Here is a 24,164-nt window from a genome sequence, read left to right as displayed (position 1 = left end):
CTAGGACTAAACAAAGGTATTTATGTGAACTAGGGTTTCAAAGATTGAATTATTTTGCACATAGTTGCAGGTCTAAATTCCAGCAACTGCTTTAATATGCAATTTTCTGATAATTCTGATGCATAGGCAATAAGTTAGCCTGATACACATGCCTATCATTGCTCCTCCTGGAATTGCTTGTTGCTTCATCCACTTTTCTCCTAAATATGAAATCCTTACTATTTACGATTCCCATGTTTCAAATTTTCGCAGATTGTGTATTGTTGTTGCCACTATTACCAGAACTACTGAATGAGGTTCAAGGATAAGCAACGGTTGTTACAGTGATACATATTTGAGTGCCAAATATATCGAATCGATTTGTTTTATAAACCCCAACGAGAAAAATAAGTTTCATGTGACGCCCTGTGTGTCTTTGGCACCACAGCTCCCGAACGGATTGACGGTTTTCAATTTAATTTGTCTTGTGTTTGCGTTTTGATAAAAATACGAGTTATTTGTAGGTTGGGTAAGGTTTTACAGACACATTTACAGAGAATTTATATTTTTAATTTTATTTTGTTAAACCAAGAAACCTATTTGTTAGAAACCCCAACTCGCACTGGACCGATTATAAGACGCCGTCTCAATTTCCCAACTATAACCGAAGTACTTTAATAAGTGATCCCCTGATCATGTCATAAGATGAAATACGTCAGTATAATAAGGAAAACGAACGTAATCATAATAATATACACCTTACACACGGTCAGAAAACTTGTGACGTCATTAAAAAAACATAATAGTATTACATTGTATACATAACAATGACAAAACCAGCATTGCGTCGCGTATGACCACAGTATGACGTCACAGATACGTCACAAGCAATAAGCCCCTTGTTTTATAAAGAGGGGGAAAATTTGAGAATTTCCCGACAACACACAACCTAATAACATGATTTCCTTTTTTAGATTCTGTAATTAATTTAATTTGGCTTGGCGTCGCTGTGTATTTTTCTAGGCCTCCGTCACACGCCTATACCTACGCGATGATCAACTACAGTGCATGACAACTTGAAGTTGCAAATTTGTTTGGGCCGCGTCGCGTTGAGGCGTGTTTAAGATTATTAAAAAAAAAATGTTCGATTCCGACCGCTTCGTGGCACAGAATATAAAATAGTAGGTACTATGTAGTCATGGCCAGTATTATTTTATGATTTTACTGATTCACACATATGTATTGTGTGTAGTATTTCGTCACTGGGGCATTGTTTAATACTATTGAGTCATATAGTTACTATCATAATGTCTAAATTACAGCAATGTGATCCGTAGTGAGTTAGTCTGACTGGATGTGTTTTTTCCAACAGTGATTTCTTAATATTTTATGTATTTTCATATGTTGGACCCGTACGGGATTGAACCCGTGAAACGTCATGCATGGTGGGATTAGCGTGGTGACCTTTACCACTTGGATATCCGTGCAGTCATTTATGAATTTACCTTAAGAAAAAAAATGGTTTTATTTAGCATTCGATCACTGAAGACCTACCAAGATATTATGAAGAATGAGTGTAATGTTGCCCGTTGTGTAAAAGAGACGTTTCTTGACTATGTAGTGCTGGTAGGCTTCCATAATGGCAATAATATTTCTTGGGGATGTGGTGGTAGGCTTTCTGGTCCCTTTTAGTTTACTTTTTCATTAAACTATGCGAGTGTAACATTAGGTATGGGAAATCGTTTTCACCCAACCTTTTTTTTCTTCTGCGTTTTGCTTTACCTTACGCAGCAAACAGTTTTAGTTTTTGTTTTGCGAGGGTTTCAGAAATATTCAAGTCATGTGCTCACACTCACTCAGGACAAGTATTCGTGGATCACACAAACGCGTGTACTACGCGGGGATCGAACCCGCAAAGCGTAGCGCACAGTGGGTTAGACTACCATTTGATATCCTGATATCCATTAAAAACTATGAGGTTTCTTGAATTTAGTACATATCAGTGTATATTCTTGATTGTATAAAAATCTAAACTGTATAATTGTCGTGAAATACGAATAACTCAAAAAAAATAAAACATTAATAAAAAGCTATTTATTATAATATAACAATCAATAACAAACATTAATAATAAATGTGGTAAATACAACAACGTGAGTAATAAAAACGATTTTATATAAAGCTTTTTACAATATTATAAGACAGCACTTAACTAAAAAAACAATTATAAATTAATTAAAATTAAATTATTAGTTATTCAGTTTTCAGGGGGTCTATCATCACATCTTAAGATAACATTATTCTGACTGTGGAAGCGTGACAGCGCATGACATAATGTAGAGCGGCGTCCTTCTCTTACAACAGAAATAATATTTCTTTAAATGAGGGTGATAGGCCACCGAAAGTAATTTTACAAGTAATAAGCTGAATCTTTAATAAGTTTAGCTTATGGTGTAGATATTAGAGCGTGAAAAAGTAACAAACAGACATACATCCGAATATACAAATATTGGCGTTTATAATATTAGTAAAGTTTAGTTTCAGAAAACTAAAATAATGTTTTAAGTCTTAACACATAGGAATTTGTTAATAATAAAGTGTGTGTGAACCAGTGCGTTAAAAATAACATTTTGTTGGTTAATTTAAATTGCTTTCCATTTATTGGTTTTCTTAGTAGGTGTAGTCCAAATTTTCGGATTGAATATTATAGAGGTTATATTTTTAATATCAATCAGTTCAAGTTGTCCCACTGCTGGGCTAAGGCCCTAGCTTCCTCTTTCTAGGGCACGAGTTTGCCAGTCCTCCTTGTGTACCGCTATGTCTGTAAATGATGAAAGATATATTTCTAAATATGTACATAATATACTCGTAGATTAATTACACCCAGATATGGAAAAAGTGATCTTGCTTAATATGAAATGACAAAAACATTTGTCCTGAGTGAGAATCGAACGTATGACTGCTGGTATAGCAGTTAATGCCACTAACCACTAGGCCATAAGCCAGTCAGTATGGACCATCGAGCAAAAAGTGCTTTCATTTCTTAACTACCATGATTACCACTTCATTGAACATAACTTCTAATATTTATAATAGTACTAGATATTCTCTTTAACAGTTATGGGGGAAAACCCATTTAAGTACATAGACGAACATGTCTTTAGTGGGAAGACGAGCATGTCTTTAGAGGGGGACTGAAGACTTCTCAACAATTCTTCTTATTGAATTTGTATTAATCCACAACGGTATTGACGTTATTTGGTCATTAGAAACTCATTAGACTGACCTTTTTCCACGTTTAACCAATCAAAAGTTTTGGTAAGAATTGTAGCGCTGAAAAGAAAAGAAAACGCTTAGGTAATTAAATGTTTATGTCGAATGCGACTTCGTTTTATTTAGATTAAATCTAAATAAGTTTAGGATCTAGAGCAAACTATGTAACAGGAACTAAGGTCTAAAAGACTAGAACTAGACTGAAAAAGTACCTACTATTTAAATAAGTTACTTCACAACTATTTCATTGATAAAGTCATGAACTGATTCAAATACTAAATCTTATACGTCTGCTAAACGATTTTGGCACTTACGACTTTCTTCATAAGGTAATCCTTACTAATACGTCTGTTAAACGATTTTGACACTTACGACATTCTTCATAAGGTACACAGACGCCATTTCTTCTCCAGTATCCTTTAATACACCGGCAGGCTGGTATGCACTCCACCACTATGAGTATGCGACCCAGTAGTGGACATTTTCCATCAGGCGTGGCTTGCTTGCAGTCATCGGTAGGGCAATATGGCGGACACGCGACGTATTCCTCATTAGGACGATTGCATTTGAATGGAGCTGAAAATGTATAACGAATAATTATTAATATTATAAACGACAAAGTCTGTATGGAAGTCTGTTCCTCTTTTACACAAAAATCATTGCACGGATTCGGTACACAGATAGTTTATAAAACCTTAACTTTAAGTTTAGCGTAGGATAGTTTTAATCCCGATTTTATGTACCCGTCGGATCGTTTTCGACTTGTTCAGCAGCTAGTAACGCTTAATTATTAATTTGTTACGTAGAATTTTCAATAATCCTTACACGGTTTGATTCTTGCGATTATACTTCTTACATTATAAATCTTAACTTTTTTTCTAAGGGACAGCGATACATTACGTTTATTTGGGATTCATTATTTCACTGTATGCATTTGGGTCTGACATAACTATGCGAAAACAATAGCACGCAAAGATCAGATTAATCCAATAAAAGATTCCATTGTATTCAATTGTTTGTAAACAATAGAGATTCGGTGATTCGTAAACCAATTACAAATTTACTCGTAAGAAAATGTTTATTCAATTATTCAGATGTTGTGATTGTGTTCGAAAACCTAATTGATAGTTGTTTATTTGTTTTCTTTAACATTCGTTGACATAATAGTGAGTACGATGTTACGTTATCAGATATTAGGCGTCATTGTACTCAAGTCAGAGGAATTCGCAATCAATTCGGCTACCGTTGTTTATCAATTATGAATTACGTAATCAATTTAACGGATTATTATTCAACACGTGACAGTAGGAAATTGCTAACATGGGTCATGACGGCAAAAAACAAATTGAAATTATTACCAGCTAAACTTTTTACATTATCACGGATAGTTATCCGCGATAGATAGATATATATGATAATTAACAATACTATACGATTCTGTATTACTAGAATTTTCCTTCTTTTATATATTAGCTAATTCCACATTAAATTGTATAAAAATTGAGCTACTTTTTGGAGACTGTGACTCTGTTTGTGACTGCTAGTGTCAAACACACATACTTAGAAACTTTCGTCTTGTTTTAATTAATCTGGAAAACTTTCTTCAAGAAAATTAGTCAAGTATTAAATAATAATAAAAAAATAACCACGAAATTTTCATCTATTGATAAATGAATGTTGGATGGCAGGAGACCATTGCTTTCTTGGATATATCTTTTTAAATCATTGAGCAGAAGTGGACTCTATAGTGTATACTCTATGGTCTAGCGCTCTCTAGGGAAGCGTTCTAGATAAATGCAATTTAAACAGTTGACTATCAATAACTTTTTATGAAACTTACTCGATCAAGAGGTGTGACTTAATTGCTGTAGTCATTATTAATGCACTAGTCATACCTCCCTGTATTTTATAGCAGGTGTTAACACAGGATATTAAAATGGTTATTATATTCATTATACTTCTCTTAGAAAAAATATCACCTATGTGTGAAATATGTGTAATGATTTTTCAATTACTGCTATGAAACATTTTACTATTTAGATGTGTTTGTCGATTTGTTTGTTACTCCTTAGCTTCTGCATGCCTATACCCATTAGGATGTACTTACGCAAAATAAAAAAATAACATTGGTACGGTGCAAATCCTAAAATTAAAAGTCATGAACTCAAATTAGGTTACTAAGCAGCACGTTTTGAAGGTCAAAATAGATGGACAGCATCAAGATTCGCACATCCTTCACGTCCACCCGTCTTCTTAGAAAAGCTCGGACAAAAATCCTTTACCAAAACTATACGAAAAAGGAGAAAAAGCTTCAGGTAGGAGGCATAATTCTATTGTCAAAATTTTTAAGAGTCACCAGATGGATAAAATCTGTCATTTTTAATATTATGTAAAACTTTTTACTCACGGCATTCTGTCGTTGGGATACACGTTCCATTGACATCTCGTCTTCTATTGATGGCACACTTGCACCTTGGGGTTCCGCACACTACAGGTGCGAAGCAGTCGCGATCCTGGTTCTCTTTGACAGGACAGTAGTCGAGACAGTTCGATAGACAATTGTCCACTACTTCTCCTGGGCCACATGATAGTTGTCCTGGAAAATATTATGTTTAAAAAAGTTAAGGTATTATGTAGTCAAAACGTCCAAAGCCGGATTTCAAGAAGAGTATTTTTGTGCACTGAAAACAATGTGTGAAACAAATGAATATTTGATTAGTGGCTGACAACCAGCGCTGTGACGGGCGTGCTACTGGTACAGCACCAGCTGATCCACGTCCTTTTGTTACTATTTTTAGCATAACTCTTTATAAGTTCCACTAGGATTTTTCGCGAAATTGTAATTTTAGTATTTAAAAAGTTTGTGTTTAATTATTGAAAATAAGAGACACATTAATTGTTGCGAATTGTTAAAAGCAGTAAGAGTCCATAAAAAAACTTTTCATGGTTAGAGTTACGAAACAATTATTTAGCCTGGACATAATAATGTTTACTAGAGTTTAAGCATTCACTCCTATAAAAGGTAATTAACGGACGCCGTTTGAGCATAAATCATTTAAGTTTAACATATTAGCGAACAATACTAAAATACTTTATTGTGACACTTACTAGAAAAACCAATTGAAAGGAAAATGATGCACAAACTAAAAAACACAGTCCCAGTCATCTCGTAACTGCTCTTATTGTGATAATGAGCTTAGCACACGAAAGATGTACTATTTATTACGACGTCTTTGTGACTATTTACTCTAAATATTTACACATTTTTCTTGGGAAAAACGCCATCTATGATTTACGAATAGAACCAGTATCCTGTATCATTTGTTTGAAAATGAATTAGTTACGTGTTGCGGATAGAGATGGCGCTGTATGCTGCTGTTAAAAATTAGACAGGTAACAAACTGCAGGTGCATTTTTGTCAGGCGCACTTTCAAAATATGTGTATTTTTCAAATATGAATTTATTTATAATTATAAAATATGGAAACAAAAAAAGATAATATAATAAGAATATAGACAAAACACTTAAGCTAGAATGTTACATGATAAAAACATGACAACAAGCACCACTTGTCTAAATTGGAAAACGAATGATAAGTATTTTGACTGCAACGGTGGGTAATTTTAATCAAGTAAAAACTATTTTTGGGAGACATCACTACTGACCGTGAAGTAATTAAGTTTACCGAACTAATCTAATCGAACATTTGACCGTCCTGAACATTTTGTCGCCCGATGTGCTAACGTTGGCAACTTACTTACAAAAAAATATATTTGCAAAAAGGTTATTTTAGGAACCATACATGAAGGTCATATATATCTACATATAAAGCTTTGATATTAGTTGAAAGTAATGTTACTAATTGTTTATGCAGTTCCAATATGTTTTGCACAAATAAATTAAAAAAGAAGTATCCCAAAAAGAGCTTTATAATAACAAGTCTCATGAACATCCAAAGCTTAATGAATGAAAAGCACACAGATCACGCAGGTTGTGGCATAAAACAAATTAAATATGCCACTAATCAGAAAACAATACTCGAGATTAACCTTCCATCCTTTAAAATGCACGAAAACGAAGCAACTCCGTAAAAGAAGGAAGCAACAGTAATTTGTCCAACTCACTGGATATTTTTTTAATAAAAGTGACAAGTTGCTCGCTCATCGTCTGAAAGGAGCGTGATAAGGCAATTCTTGTCACAACTCTTTCATTCGGACAAAATGATAAGGGAGATTTATTTATTACAAGTTTTTTGGGCCCGAATTCGTCAAGGGATTTCAGATCTAGTGGAATGAAATGTAGCTTTTTATTGTTGGCTATCTTTTTACCAACACTGGTGTAAGCACATACCAGAAACACTGCAATTGACAGTTGGCAATGTACTCGTAAAGTAAGCGTTACCATTAGTGTGAACTTTTAATATTAAGACCATGTTCTCCAAACAAATTATTGTCTCATTAAACCTAAGTTAATGGTTTAAGCACAAGCAAAAACAGATATTTTGCCGCCTATTACCAATTAAAACAAAAGTTGCTGAAGCTAATAAATGAAATACATGCATTATATCTTTATACTCATTACCTATTTCTCTCAATAGATAATAAATTAGATCCTATTAACGTTGGAAATAAAGAAATATCCAATTTACTATAGACATCGTCTATAAGAAACACATTATTGTTTTTGTGTCTGCCATTATTTCAGGTCTTCTTACGCGACGTCTCCTTTATATATTTACTGAGAAATATTGGTTTTCCGTTTCTCGTCACTCTCCCGTTGAGTTATGTGTCACTAGGTGCTTACCTCGTGAAAGGTTAGCTGTCTATTTTTAGAACGTTAAGTAAATATAATTTTGTAAGAGTTTCGTGTAAGTATGTTTTTACGTCTACGTCGATATTCCTAGTCGGTTTTAACATGTGATTAAATAATCTTGATACGGTTACAGGCGTTTTAATAATTTTCGTGTCGAAAAATCTATACTCTATACTAATATATAAAACTGAAGAGTTTGTTTGTTTGTTTGTTTGTTTGAACGCGCTAATCTCAATCTCTAATACTGGTCCAAATTGAAAAATTATTTTTGTGTTGAATAGGCCATTCATCGAGGAAGGCTTTAGGCTATGAACCATCACGCTGCGACTAATAGGAGCTAAGATATAATGGAAAATGTGAAAAAAAACCGGGCAGGTATACCTAAATCATAACTTTATCTTCTACCCACGGGGACGAAGTCGCGGGCAACAGCTAGTATAAAATAATACCAGACTACAAGTAACGTCCTCACTGCTGGGCCCAGGGTTCTTTGCAAAGAGAGGAGGTTTGAGCATTGATAACTACTTTAGATAACTTTATTTCTCACTACGATTTCCTAAATTATTAGTCATGGTTTCATAGAATTCTTAAGAAAGTACCTGCAACTTCAAAATCACCATGGTAGTTGCTTGCCTTTCGATCGAACCTGCCCCTCGTGCATTCAAATCCATACATAGGACATAAAGGCATTGCTTTGTTAAATTTAAAATATCTTCACACATTTTCGTGAACAGTTCAGTTTATTTTTCTAGGTAGGAGCTTGTTTTTAGTGAATCAGTGTTTTCGCTAGAGCGAACTAGATTAATTTAGCTAAGTGTTTGGATGGTTTGTTCAAAAAACTGAGTGCCTTATTTTCATTTTTATGACATCAGCCAAGACTTGAAACTTTTTTTAATGGACTTCCTAATAATCATGTATTGTCGAACTCTTCAAAAAGGGAAACGTTGTTTTATTAGAATATTCCTACTTTCAACTTTAAAACTGCCAGTCAAGGATATATCTTATCTTATATCTTTCGCATTCAAGTTAACGGTATCAATGCAAAACAGCATACTCACGACAAAATTTGTTTACTTTTTCAAGTGAATTCCTGAATTTTCATTAAACACAAACCGAATAAAAACTCCTTTACATAAAAAAAGAAAATACTCGACCTAACTGGAAAAAAAAAAAAAGTGTCAGAATCGCCACATGTTTGCGTTGTTTTTGTTTTTTACCGAAATTGCCTCGCGCGCGCTTTTTGCCGCTTCATATTGTAACATGCTTTTTGTATTCTTTTATTTATATTTCTTATCTTGTACATTTCCCTTGTACCGCTATGTTATAAAGGATTCTCTGCATAAATTGTTGTATTGCTTGATGAGATTGATGTTCGTTATGAATAACTACCGGGTGATGTATAACTTTGTTTTTGCTTGTCTGTAACACAGATTTCGGTTTTCCGAATAGCCTTGTATGTCTGGCGACGAACTGTCTAACGATACAGAGATTGTGTTTTTATAGTAAGTATTTGCTACTGAATCATGCTTGTTCATTATCTTTCTCTTATAATCGTTAGTCTAACAAAAGGGTCACCTTATTTTAATTAATGTTATCTCTCAGTAGTCGAGAAACAATCGATTTCTTAACTAGTTGTTGCTCGCGGCTTTGGCTTTAAATTCACTGGGCTGGCTGGGAGGATGGAAAATAAAATTAAAGATAAAATCAACCATTTTTGAGTTATGAAGTGCCTCACTCGATATTACAATATCGTTTAAAACTTTTACAAATCGTAAACGAAAATAAACAGATGGTCAGCAGTCCTTAAGTAAGACTGTAGTAGCTGCGTAACCGTGATAGCTTTAGCACGGCGTAGAAGAACGTCTTGCTCTCACAACTGAAATATACTTGACTTAAAGATATGCTACTGCGACCGCTCTCAGTTCCAAAGATCGTGAAAAGCGATAGTATCAAATCGTAAAATATAAATGCTCATCATCACCAACATTCAGTGCTCGCGCGGAACCATATCGTTTCGCTAAAATATACACGAAGGCAATTTTGTGGTCGCCCCCGAGGAATTGAAAGAAAACATTCGGGGTTTGCCACGCTTATAACTTAATGTTACGTTATGTTAGTTTATGTGTTGCCTTTAGTAGAATGTTATGAGGCCGGGACGAAGTAGAAACTGTATATGTGTATATTTTACGATAAAAGATAACGGGATAAATGATGCTCGTTGAAATTGACTTTGTTACTTCTTTGTTCTGTAGTTTGGTTCTCGAGTTTAGGTGCTTTAAGTTTTTTTCTGACGTGGTTTGTGAAATGTTTAAAATAAAATTGAGGTTCATTTGGATTCTGGTGAATCCGATCGTGTTGGTACTCTGTACATATTCATCTTTAATTTGGATGTTGCTGAAGATACTTTCCTAACTATGATATGTCGTTTAATTTATAGCTTATCTTAGTCTAGCTTATCATTGCCGTATTGTTATTATACGCCTGCCAAGAGCACTTTAGAGGTATCAACTAACATTTATTCCAGGAATGGTGTTCCTGCCGTAGTATCTACAATGACAACAAGGTTACCAGATTAGCACAAGCTCCGTTTCATCTGTTTGACGAACTAATCTCTACGTGTCACAGATTTTGCAGTGTCAGGGTGTTCGTCAGCGCTCCGCCTTTGATATGCAGACTAGACTCGAACGAGAATAACCTTTGTTTGATATTTGTAGAGTAACAAGCTCATTCTGTTAGCTTGTGATTTTCCTTCACGCCTATTTCCCGTGGATTTGTATAGCTTGACTTTTGACTTGATGCTATTCAATTGTTTTGAGTGCTGCAGTAAATTCGACATCACTTGGAGTTTCTGAAATATTTTCATTGTTGCTTCAGAAAAATTGAAATTAATAATTTTAAGCGGTGATTGAATTACTCAGTGAAAGAAGTGCAGAATAAAATTTCATTTCTATAAGTGTTTTATTTATTAGCAGCAATTGTTATCGTAGTTGACGCCTTTGGGTGTAAATTTGATTAGTTAGGTACTAAAGCTAGGTTACGTGGCTAATTTTAGGGTCTTGGGTAAATAAAGACGAAGACGTAAGCACACTTAACAAAGGATTTTCTTATGTTAATAACGGATGTCTTGGTACTGACATTGTTGATTTTGAAAGATAATTTTAATGTTGACTTTAACTAATACATTCTACCTCTGTTTATTCGAGCATTGTGTTCATAAAATTAGGTGAAATTTTAGCATTAAATTAAACTGACTACTGTGAATAGTCTTATGTCGACGTGCTATAGAACATAAAATTAACGAATGATCACCATTTTTTAGCAACCCACGAATGGCAGCCGAACAGGGGGTTTGAGTCAAAACTCTACTATTACTTACTTATTTACAAATACATAATGATTATAGTTTCTTTGAAGCTCGTAGATCATTTAAGTCCACCCAAAACCTTAGGTACCCAAAGCATACGTATGTTTGACTCGAACCAGGAACTTTGATGTTAGTGTATAAATAGTATAAATACACACAGGCAAATTATTCATAGATACACATTACACACACCTACATACACAAAATGCTCACACGAATGAGTCCGAGTAAAACTATCTACCTCATTTCTCACACAGCCCGCCTCCGTAGATAATATTCATAACTAAGGAGTGTACACTGAGTATGCGTTATCATATTTATTCAGCGGCGCCTAACGAAATAATTTTCATTTAAACATGCCTTGTATTAAAATATGCGCACGTTGAATAAACTTGCTTAAATAGTATTTGGCGTCGTTTGCTGTACTGAAAAACTTGAGTGCTCTATTGTTTGAAGTAATGTTTTTAAATGGCCAGACAGAATTTTATTTGTTTTTAAATTTTCTACTTTGATAAAGCAATGAAATTTTAGGAGGTTATTTTTAAGCTTCGTTTGTCAACCTTTTAACATGTTACGTTTTTTGTTTTATATTTGTTTTTTAAATCGACCCCCGTACTGAGCAACTAAATTCCTTAGGGTCGGAGTCGTTTTTAGGTGGAGCTTTTGGTTCAACTAAAACTGCACTATTTGATCGATCACAGGTTCACAGCTTCGCTTGAATCGATTGATCCGTGGGTCCACCATCCATGTCAAAATAAGTCCCTCCGTGTTTCGGAAAGCACGTTAAATTGTGGGTCACACATTTTATTTGACAGTCGTTACCGGTATTTTCAAGCTAGAAAGTCTGACAACCGGTTTGAATAAGGTGTATTGTGTTGCCCAGGAAATTTAGTTTTTTTAAGAGGTTTAAATAAAGGAACCTATGATTTAAAAATCTGTAGATGATTCGTATAAGCTTAAAACAGATTATTTTTGTCAATCTTTCGTAAAAATCACGGCTTAAACCTCAGTAACAATTTTCGTTTTCACGAAAATTGTTAGTATCCCGGATAATGTCTGAACTTTCGTACTCAATTTCGTTTTAGGGTAATAGCTAAAGCAAAAAGGTTTTAATCCCGTGTAATATTGTGCGTAGCACTAAAATACAAATTATAATAACCTTAAAAAAATGGTTGGTTTAAAAGCGGAACGCGTTTTCAAACTAAATACAATGGAGTTCTGGTCTTTTATTTTATAAATCCCATACTTATTAAATAAAAGACCGGTACGATAAGATTTTCGCTGAAAAATATAATTATACCGGTACAGTACAGGCAGAGATGAAAGCGGGTAACCATAATTAGATTTTTAGGACAACTTTACATATAACCTTTTTTTAGGGTACTTTACCCAAAAAGTAAAAACGGAACGCTATTGACTACTTTGTCGTTTACGTTGTTCATCTGTCTGTCCTTGGGCAGGCAGATATTGCATAGTGGCAACCAGGCAAAAGAATTGTTAAACGATAAGAAGATAGCAAAAAATACTGGTGCTTTGTAATTTTTACTTGCTCCTGGAATTTTGCTGCTGGCTCTACATTTTCACGAAACATTTTTTATTCCTAATTTTTGAGGATAAGCGACATTTACGTGGGATAAAAATTAATACTAAATTTTACATTTACATGTTAAAGACAATAAATTAAAAAAACACTTCAGTGCTTTAAGGACTCATTATGACTACATTATCGGTATTCATCACGGTCTGCGTATTACTATTAGGGTTGGATAAAACGAGTTTTCGAGTGGAGACCGCGTCTCGGCAAACGCAGTGCAGGGCGTCCTCAGGCACGGTGGAGTGATGATCTGCAGATCTGTTGGTAGGAGCTGGATGCGAGTAGACAAAGATAGATCTCGTTGGCGAGCAATATGGGAGGCCCATGTAGAGCTATGGATAATGATGACTATTAACACCAAAGCAGATTTTGCAAGCGTCGTGTGTGGAATACCTTGTGAGATATATACTATATTCCAGAGGGCCGTGTTGTGCACTGTCGTGCTTCCACAACGGAACTGATATAACGTAGAGATTGTAATAGAGTCATTGAGCGAAGCCCACCCGTTACGTACCTCTACCCACAGCTGTAGTTTATATCGCTCTAGAGGCGCTATAATGGCGGGTGTGGAACAGAGATGCCGCTCAACAGCGTGTAAAGCACTGTCACGCTTCCACAACCAGATAAATATTACTTTAAGACGTAGTGGTTCTTCTGGTTTGAAAAGGCCTTAACAGACGCAATTCATTACGGAATGTAAATATGAAAGAATGAGTTATAATTAAATCGTAATAATTAGGCACGTTGAGTTTTACAATAGAATAATTTTGATGTAGAGTTTCAGTTGTTTTAGGTTGGTTAATATAATTAAGCAGTGTTACCTATTTATGTAAGGTGGTCCATAAAAAGCATTACAATTTAAGCTATTTTATTTGTTTTTGTATGGTTATAACTTGGTTGGTGTTAAATTATAGAAATTACTGCTTTTGAAGTTAGTCCTATATCCCTTAACCTATCTGTAATCTCGCAATACTTTCATAGGTGCCTGATTGACAATCGGCTTTTTTTTTAGAAATGTTCTTCCACTTTGTTCTGCCTTTGCGCGTCTTACCTTCTCCATCACAATGTTTTTACAATAACCAAACCCTACCCCAAGAGCATAAAGCAACCGCGCAGGCTTTTACCACGTAAACGCAGTCTCTGAAAATAATATATAACGAAACGTACTAAAGGTTCCAATATAATCTATGAATAGTGCATCGGCTGCACAATGAAGGTTGAGCTGAAGGCTAATTGGCACGCCTCGGCGCCTCGCGACCGGGTTATTGGATACTGACAATGCACCGCGACATTCAACATGCACATAAGATAGGATGGCGCGTGAGTGCGCTTCACAACGATCTGCTTTATGTGACGGTTAAAGGGCATTCACATTTTTGAATTTTTGTTTTCTCTGAATATGGACTTTTGTTTTGTTTGTGCTGGATTAGATTCTGCCGAATTGGTAATTTATAACTGATAATGAGAGACAGGTGAAACAAGCGTGTGCAGTTCAGTCTCTCATTTCTTTTTCTGTATATATCGCATTTATGCCTTTATTATGATTTTAAAACCGTTTTCAAGTGTCTGAGATAAAAGTTTACTAAATAGCCTTATAAGTGACATTTCAATCACGACACGCCTCAGCAGCTCGTTATGAAGGAGTCAAGAGAACGAAGAGTGTGGGAAAAGCTATGACATTAAATAATATATAGCTATATGCAAAACCTAACAGACATATGTGACGGATTTCAATGGTGTGTCCTCAACGCTGAATGCTGCACCTATAGTATTTATTGCAGGAATGGTGTAGAATGTAGCTAGTCGATACAAAATGCTTCCGTTAATTTGTTAATCTCCTATCAAGCACCATGTAAAGCGTAGAGGTTTAAAAGCGTATTCGGATTACTGCGGTATGCGCGCTATTGCGCTCAAAATAGCGCACGTGCTTAATACATCAAATATTAACCATATAATCTGTAACCACTTTTAAATAACATCATACCAAATTGATTAAAATGCTTCAATACTGTATTAACCTCAAAAACCAATATTTGCCCTAAATACTTCATCCAGTTGAAATATTCCCCCGATACCAACAAATGAGGTGCAATTACATATATTTTGGTACAAATTGTAACGTAAATTCCTATTTCAGTTTCAAATTAGGTGAAATATTGGGTTATTCCGTATTAGTGATGTTTATGTTTGTGGAGTAAAACAACGAATATTAATGCTATTAAATTCGGGGGCATACTACCGTCTCTAACATTAGGAATGTTTTGATACTGAAAGATCAAGCTTATTTTACTGTTATACGCTGTTCTTGCATATGTAAAAAATAATCTGTAACATATACTGTATAATTATATTCGTATGCTTATTTTTAAAATAGTAACTTTAGAAGTTTTTTCTCCGTAGGAATGTCATTTTCTAACCTTACCTTCTGCCATTACTGTAACGATTTAAAATTGCCCGGCAAACGGTCTACTTAAAATGAAATCTTTTTTTATGTCCAGCAGTGGACGAATATGGGCTGATGATAATTATGTTTTTTAAAGCGAGATGGCGTTGCATTTTCTCTTTTCCATAACCATAACAGATGATGGTAGGCCCCCAGCCGATGAATATAAACAATATTAGCCGATGCTTTATAGGGATTAGTGCAGTAAGCAGATTAATTTAGATATTTATGACGAAATTATCACCAGTTTAAATGTGGTTTCAATGGAATCGTGCTGTTTAATAGGTTTCATTACGACTTCCAGGTATAGTAATGTTGGTATGAAGTCATAAAATGACTATATACCGGAAAAAGGTAAATCTAGATCTATTGCACTGTAACTACTGTGTAGACCTTGTGGTCGTAGCTTAGTATAGAAAAGTACTTACTATAGAAAAGATAAGTGTAAAATCCTTGTTCAAATGACACACATTTCAGCAGCACTGCCATTATTGTCTTTTATTTCTCTACGTGTTAATTATCCGTGCATTATAATCTAAAAGGGGAAAATTAAAAAAACACGGCCTAGCTATGGCTTGATTTGACAGAATATGACGTACCATTCATAACGTAGCGGCCGTAGCGGTAACGTTACATGTCAAGCGCTCGTAGCGCTACGAAAAATGTGTAAATGAAAAGTGGAAATCTGTGTTAAGTTGTCACACATTTTGGCATCACGTCACACTGTTATTAATTATATTTGAGTGTGTGTGATTTGTATTTATTTTTGGGCTTTGTTACCAATGATTACAGTGCCTTGTTGAAAGCTGACCAAGTACTTACTTTAACTAATATGCATCATTTTTGTTTCATTTTCATTATGGGATTTTAATGAAACGTTTCAGAGGAAGGCTTCTAAAGAATACGTGACGTAGAAGACGAAAAACACAAGCTCAATAGTTATAGTGGCCCTAAAAATGTCAGGCAATCTTGTGTGCCTTGTTACCATGGCAACCGTTTAGATTGTATTCTCCCTGACGTAAAAGAATTACATTTCGCAACACCCATCTTGAAGTTCTAATTTAATCTTATTATCGCCGAGTCTGTACTTTAGTGTCGCCTGCAAAACGAGTCTCGGCGAAATTAATCGTTCTCTCTCGGGATATAAAGACGAAGTACAGTCCGACGCATGGTATTGGTCATCCATTGTTTTAAAAATAACAATTGAGTTAAACAGCACTTATCGTTTGGAATAGATGAAGTTTCACAAAAAATAATAATAAACTAAAAGTAAATTGACCACATTTTTATTTCATTCAATAAAATAAAATGGTGTAAAAAACTATTACAGAAATTTGATAAGGTCCTTCCCAATTAAAAGATAATCTTACATTGATTGATTTGTGTGATACGAGTATTTACAAGTATATTGACCTACATGTAACCTTAAAGAAATGTGACAAGCCTTCAAAAATCTTTTAACTAAAGACGTTCCTATCAAAGTGTAATCACTGTCACGCGTTCGACAGTACATAAAGTTTGTTGCTGATTTTAATAATAAATCAATTTATAAGCGCGACGCTTGAGTTGTTGGAACGCTCCCGGCTCGAGATTCATTAATTAATTAATACCTTAGATTAATTAATACGCAACTACGCATGATGTACGATAATTAAGTGCGGTTTAGATGATGTTTGTATACATTTTGACACATATAAGATGGGTTAATTTAGTACCTAAGGAATTCACAGGCTCGAAGACAATTTCCGAAGAATTTTTATGTTGCACTAGATTGGAACCTAGAATACTGCCTTGAGGCAATCTCTCCAACTACCGCTGAAATTGTTTACTTCAGAACTTTCAGTTTTTTGATAGATTAATAGCAATGACTAAGGCTGTACGTACATTTTCAAGTCAATTTTTTTTAATACTTCAAGCTTACGTAAAAGTATGGTCCTATTATAATACTCATCCGAAGGCTTTGGCCAGGTACGAGACGGTTTGTTTTTTAAATGCGCCTGAGTTAACTTTTCTGTTATATAGTTATAATTACTTTGTTACCCAAAAGTTAAGTGGGGTTTAGATGATGATGTTTACAGACAGTTTGATTTATGATATGGGTTAATTCTCGAAAAGGCTCTACCCCATGAGATTAATCGGAACTCGGCCAGTGGCAGCCAGATAAGCAAAGAAGGATTAAAAACATTACGTTATTACTTCAATTCAAAATCAAATAATAGATTTCTAGGAGTTTACGAAATTATTTTATACATCCAATCCCAAATTAAATACAAATGGTGTGAATTCGGAGAATCGGTATGAATTTGTCAGCGTTCCAAATACAAAATTAATTCCGGCAGGTGTCTACGTATATTTAATTGTAGTCGTTATTGTAGTCATTGATTACGTCATCGTCGTACAAATAAAAATATGGTTTTGGTTTACCGATTCAATTTACTTAATAAGATACGACTTCTGCACTGAGGAATTTAAACTTTAAACATTTTAATCACATGCACAAGGACGCCTAGACCCACGGCAAGCATTCGAGAATCACATAAACGCTTGTTCTACGCATGGATCGAACCCACAACACGTTGTGGAGAGTGGTATTGTGACCTCAACCTCGGCTGGCAGAATTATCTGTCTTAATAAGGTTTAAAAAATTAAGTTACTGATTTGTAAAATTATTGAAATTTATTATGTACTTGCGCTTAACTAAAACTCAATAACCCTTGCAAATTATAATTGCAATTAAACGTATAATACTAAAGACACAATGGCCCATTTATTTCGGAATCTAATTAAAACGAAAACATTTGCAACCACGAGATAACAATGCGGCACAACTTTGTTCTGCGGTAGAAAGCTATTTAACTTGTTCAAGTTTTTTATTTCAACATGTGTTCGGAGTGAGGAAGTTTGACACCGACATGTCTAAGTCGCAGTGATTTATCTGTCTCGTGATTAATGATAAAAACGTCACGAAGTTTAATTGTTCTTAGTTCTTTTTTTTTAATGTTCGACAGCTTTCGACAGGCTTCTGTTTGTCTTTTTTGTTTCATATAGTGGCCAATTGAGTGTAAGAAGTGGACGAATGTTTTAAGTAAGTGATTTACAAAAGTTAAGTTTTTAAAAAAGTTACATGATTTGATGACACTTTAATTTCTTTACCTTTGGAATACAATCAGTTTACAGTACTTTTTTCTACTACCGTCATTGAATTATACGTGTAAACCGTGTAATACCTGTAATTTCTATAAAATTTTATTTGATTAAATTTTTATTCGGTAATTGATTTATTGATGATAATTGATTTGATTTTGTTTTTGATATTACATAAACAAGTCGTATTTTTCATCAGGAAACTCTAAATACAACGATGTAATAACAGCTTCATTCGCGGACTGTCATGGCATAGCATCAAAAAGCTTCTCCGTACTTATCGGGACGTTAAGTAAGAGCCTGTAATTTCCCATCAAATTGTTTATAACGGTGTCCCAGAAGAAACCCATTTCTCTTTGTAGCGTTTTATCGTTATTTTCGTGACGTGACTCAAGATTGATGATGTTGCGTTTCCTTCTACGAGCTTTTGTCGAACAACTAAATCGAAAATGTCAATCGCAAGCGAAATTCTACCACAGAACGGACTTCCTTGTCTTTTTTTGTTGTTGATCATTATGTTCGGTTGTTCTTAGAAAAATAGTAAAACTAAGAAAAAAGACTGGAAATAGTAGAGGTCGTCCGCAGCTCCCAAGAGATTTTTCATTTCACTGAGCAAAAAAATATTGTTGTTTTTATTTTTCTCTTAAGCATATTCAGTGAAAAATAAGTTGAACAGAGGTCGAGTTTTATTAAGAAAATGGCTTTGCATTTACACTGATGAATAATTTCAATATATGTGTAAGTATGATTAGTGATAAGATGGAGGTTGCAATACAATACAATATGTCTAAAAATGCATATTTTAAGTTATGAAATATTTGGCAATAGGAAACGAAGAATGCTGATTTTAGCTGTTAGTCGTCCGGTACGCCTTTCCGTCATCTCCAGAACTGATCAGATTTTTATGGAGTTAAAAATTGGTGTGGTCGAATAATTTGGATCCTAGTTAATAAACAAACTTGGCACATAATAATTAAATTGTACTAAAATAAGTGTTCATAAAGAATCTTAAAAAAAAATGTCGCTTATTAAACGTGAATAATTAATTTCAGTCATAAAGTTTTTCATAACATTCTCTAATGGGTGAAAATATTAACAACGACCATTCGTCGTAATTCGTGATTCAGGTCGTAATTTTAAACAATTTAAGCAATGTTATTCGTAGGCAGAAAAATAATTCGACCTTACTCAAATATGTTAATACAATTACTGAGCATATCCAGAGAATATCTTAGTGAAAATTGCGTCCTTTTTACAGAAAAGGTTCCTATTAATTTGTACATTTCTTGAAACATTTTTTGACGGTAGGTACCTACCATTTACGTTCAGTCTCATGATAATATACATTGAAAGTTTGTTCATGTACCTATGTATGACATGCGATTTTGATTGGATCTTTAAACTAAGGTTTGCCTACAAATTTTCATTGAAAAGTAAATGCTCGTTAAACAAATGATAAAGACAAATAAAGTTCATTAAAAAGTTTTTAATAAAATTCAGTTCGCACCATGACAACTGTCCGTCATACACGCATCATCAAGCACCATTTTATGCCAAGTAAATCATTTATATTTCGAATTGGCGGAGCATGACTTGATCGAAAATATATTGAAATATCGAATACAGAGAATAATTGGCAACGAGATTTATTCACTTGTTTTTTTTATTTACGGCATGGACATTTTATTATATAGAATAATGGCAGCATAAGGAGTATACGGACTTAAGGCACATTTAGACGCGTCGAGAATTTTCGTGCAAGTTGTATTACATTGCGGAATAGCTAAGCCTTAGTATAAAAAAGTCACATATTTGGACCGGCAGTGTATCGCAACACGCGCGATATTTGTCGCCGGGTCTAAATCAGCCTTAAAGACTTAGACATGATGGCGACGAACGAAGTGGAAAAGTAGTGAGAGGAAAATAAATCGAACAATGAATGCTGGCCTTTATGTAAGAAAATGTTGAGATGTTTTATTGCTCAACTATTTGTATAATAAATATTTATTCTATAGTTCTGCGTTCCATGTTTAAATACGAATTTTCTTTCATGGAAATGGAGCACAATCTGTGGATTGCGAAGTTGCCTATAATTTCTCGGTGAATACTCATGTAGATATTATTGACAGATAGTAGGCTTAGTGCGCATTATAAAAATAAAATTATCGTGAAAAAAGTTAAGGTGATTCAGTAAGAATAATCTTATTTCTTATGTTCTATTTTTAAGTCTACTTTGTGTGTACATAAAATTAATTTTGGAAAAAAATAAAAACCGACTTCAAGACTACACTTACAATATATACAATTGAACTAAAAAGTATAAAATAATATTTTAATTACAAGCCAAAGAACACTAAAGGCAAAATCAACGAAATTATTGATACTTATGCATACTATTTACATTTTAAAATCAGTTATTTTTGAGGTCGGTGCTAAATGCGGGCAGACGCGTGAGGGCAGAAGACGCTGATGGTTGTGTTTTATGTTTGTATGTATTAGTTTATGTTTCTTTTTGTGTTATTAATAGATAAATTATTTTATTGTCTTCTTTTCAATTATCGGTTGTTTTTCAATTATTTATATAATTTATTTTTGTGTCATTAATATATTGTTTTTGTTCTGGCTGGCACCGACTCCAAAAATAACTGATTTTAAAATGTAAATAGTATGCATAAGTATCAATAATTTCGTTGATTTTCCTTTAGTGTTCTTTGGCTTGTAATTAAAATATTATTTTATACTTTTTAGTTCAATTGTATATATTGTAAGTGTAGTCTTGAAGTCGGTTTTTATTTTTTTCCAAAATTAATTTTATTTTTCACTTTTTAGTGGAAAGTTAGTGATTTTTAGTATGGGTAGGCCTACTAAACGCGCTGCCCAAATGAGTTCTTTGCCCCCGTGAAACTGCCCAGAATTCCCAGTGATATTTGTTCGAAAGCCTCCACCCAGTCTGTTACCATTTGAGAGTGTTGTTAATTATGGAGGCCATTTTGAATAACCGAATATCTCATCAGAACAAACATCTAATTATGTTTATTTTAGTTTCAGTATTGCGTTTTTTGTAAAACTTTGTAAGTGACCTTGAACATTATTTTTTTTCGAAATAGTTTTTATAACCTTTGTAGTGAGTACAGACGTGATAATATGTTGTATGATGGTGTAAACAACGCTTAGATATGCTATAGCAACAATTGCGGTTATTCTGCTGTTATTTATTGAAGAGTTCCCCCGATTTCCACAAGATCCCATCATCAGATATTGAAATGGTGATAATGGGACCACACGGGAAGCACAAGCTTTCAAATAAAAAAAGAAACATGAAAATCGGTTCACCCAATCGCAAGTTACGAGGTAACAAACATAAAAAAAAAAAAAAAAATACAGTCGAATTGAGAACCTCCTCCTTTTTTTGAAGTCGGTTAATAAATTAAAGTACTCGTAGTTTCATTGATTTAATATAAAAAAAAATACATTTTCAATATTTTTAGAAATTTACCTGACGGCCTTATTAAATTTTCTAAGGGTAATGAAAGTTACATTTTTACTTCTTAATCAAATTTACTGATTGAACAAAATTACAAATTTAATCACGTTTCTTACAAAAACGGTTTTTATTTTCTCATTCAGGATTGCTTCGCACGTTGTACCTAGAATTTGTATTGGAATGCTTTGAAAACGTACAAAGGGAGATAATTGACCCGCCTCCGTCCCGTCGCTACATGTTTCTTGAGTGGTTCAGATGGCCTTCTACATTTAGATTTTATACAAATTATACCTACATTTTTAGTCTGACTGGCTGTACAGAATTAATTAGTATTAATACCTACGTATGAAGTAGTTTCAGCATTTTTGAGGCTCCGCTGTCTGTTTGTCTATCCGTCTGTCACCAGGCTTCTCATGAACAGTAGCGGCTAGTATTTGAAATCTTCGTAGATAATAATGTTGTATGACATGCTATAGCAACAAATACTCAAAAAGACAATGGAGGTAAAGCAATCTAGTTGCGGTCATAATTTCATGGGTGTGTCCCTGTAATACATTTTTATGTTTTTTAGAATCTTATCTTTCCAAAAACATTATAGCTGTCAAGTAACATACTTCAAAGTCTACAAAGAGTTGTTATTTTAATTGTCTTTCAGCTTAAACAGATTACATAAGTCATTATTACAAAAATCTCCGTGGGAACGTCTACGCTGTTATGTCTAGGGCTAGATAATCTATTTTTTTTACGAAATGGTTATGCTTTTGTCTAGTTTTGGAATAGTGCCCAAACAAATGGAGCAAGACTCGGTCTATATCAAAGTGCTTTTGAATGTCGCTAAACAACCTTTGGTAGTTTAAGGTTATTTGATAATAGATCGTAATAATTTAGGCTAACTTTAGATATTTATTTAGTCAGTTTGTCTTCGTAATTATTTAAAGTTTTAGCGATATGTTTTGGATTTTATTATCCAACTAGATGATGCCCGCGACTTCGTCCCCGAGGGTAGAAGATATAAGTTATGATTTATACCTGCCCTTTTTTTTCACATTTTCCATTGTATCTTCGCTCCTATTAGTCGCAGCGTGATGGTTTATAGCCTAAAGCCTTCCTCGATGAACGGTCTATTCAACACAAAAAGATTTTTTCAATTTGGACCAGTAGTTCCTGAGATTAGCGCGTTCAAACAAACAAACAAACAAACTCTTCAGCTTTATATATTAGTATAGATATAGATATAGATCATCTTAAAATGAGGACTTAACATCTGTTGAGACAATTAATTGTAAAGTAGTGTTAGATACTATAATTTGGACGAAAACAGAATTCGACGCAGATTTTAGTAATGTGAATAATGCTTTAGTTATCCTTACTAATATTATAAATGTGAAAGTGTGGATGTTTGTTGTAAATTTATCATGCATATAGCCATTGACATGGAAAAGAACATGGCTACCTTCTATCCCGATTTTTGAAATAATTCCCGAGGGAAAATTGAAAAGGTGTGTAAAAGCTGCTATAAGATCACTAAGGGGATGTATTTCCATGGAAACGGGGTCCACCGAACGCTGTCAACTAAAGTCCGTGCAGACGGAGTCGCGGGCAACAACTAGTTACCTATATAACTATATTATTTTTGTGTTTATTCAAAAAATAACCTTTCACAGAATACGCCCGAAATAAGCTTTGCAAATTAACATATTGTAATGAAAATCGGTGTTGCAAGACTCAATATATGTACACATTTTCATAAAGATCAACATAATTTAAATGTTGATACGTAAATGACCTGAACGAATAACTTATGGCAATTAACACTTCACTGGTTGCTTTAAAATTGACCGTATTATACTTTACCCAATAATGGAGGAAATAAAATGACTATTAACGAGACAGGGTTATTCGAAATGCTGCCCCAAATATCAAATGAAATGTGACCGCCATTCTGCCAACAAGTTTAAAACAAAAAAGCTAATGCCGTAATAATTAATAAAACTTTTGTTCCAAATAATTGTCGTAAATATTTTCGCTTTTAAATTAAACAGATTTTATTGCTTAGCAAACAAATGCTTTG

The 24,164-nt window shown here is 34.0% G+C and overlaps 1 protein-coding gene across 1 annotated transcript; it reads right to left on the bottom strand.

Moving 5' to 3' along the window:
* Positions 1–2,577: 2,577 nt before the first annotated feature.
* On the bottom strand, positions 2,578–6,945 carry LOC113495113 (inducible metalloproteinase inhibitor protein-like). Its single transcript, XM_026873707.1, has 5 exons — positions 6,361–6,945; positions 5,660–5,848; positions 3,625–3,828; positions 3,266–3,312; positions 2,578–2,800 (listed from the first exon to the last, which is right to left on the bottom strand). The coding sequence occupies exons 1-4, from the start codon at positions 6,416–6,418 to the stop codon at positions 3,278–3,280; spliced, it is 486 nt and encodes a 161-aa protein (XP_026729508.1). The 5' UTR covers positions 6,419–6,945; the 3' UTR covers positions 2,578–2,800; positions 3,266–3,277.
* Positions 6,946–24,164: the final 17,219 nt, after the last annotated feature.

The sequence above is a fragment of the Trichoplusia ni genome, chromosome 6 (genome assembly GCF_003590095.1).
Source record: "Trichoplusia ni isolate ovarian cell line Hi5 chromosome 6, tn1, whole genome shotgun sequence".
NCBI classification, from domain to species: domain Eukaryota; kingdom Metazoa; phylum Arthropoda; class Insecta; order Lepidoptera; family Noctuidae; genus Trichoplusia; species Trichoplusia ni.
This window is presented reverse-complemented; position numbering and strand designations above follow the sequence as displayed.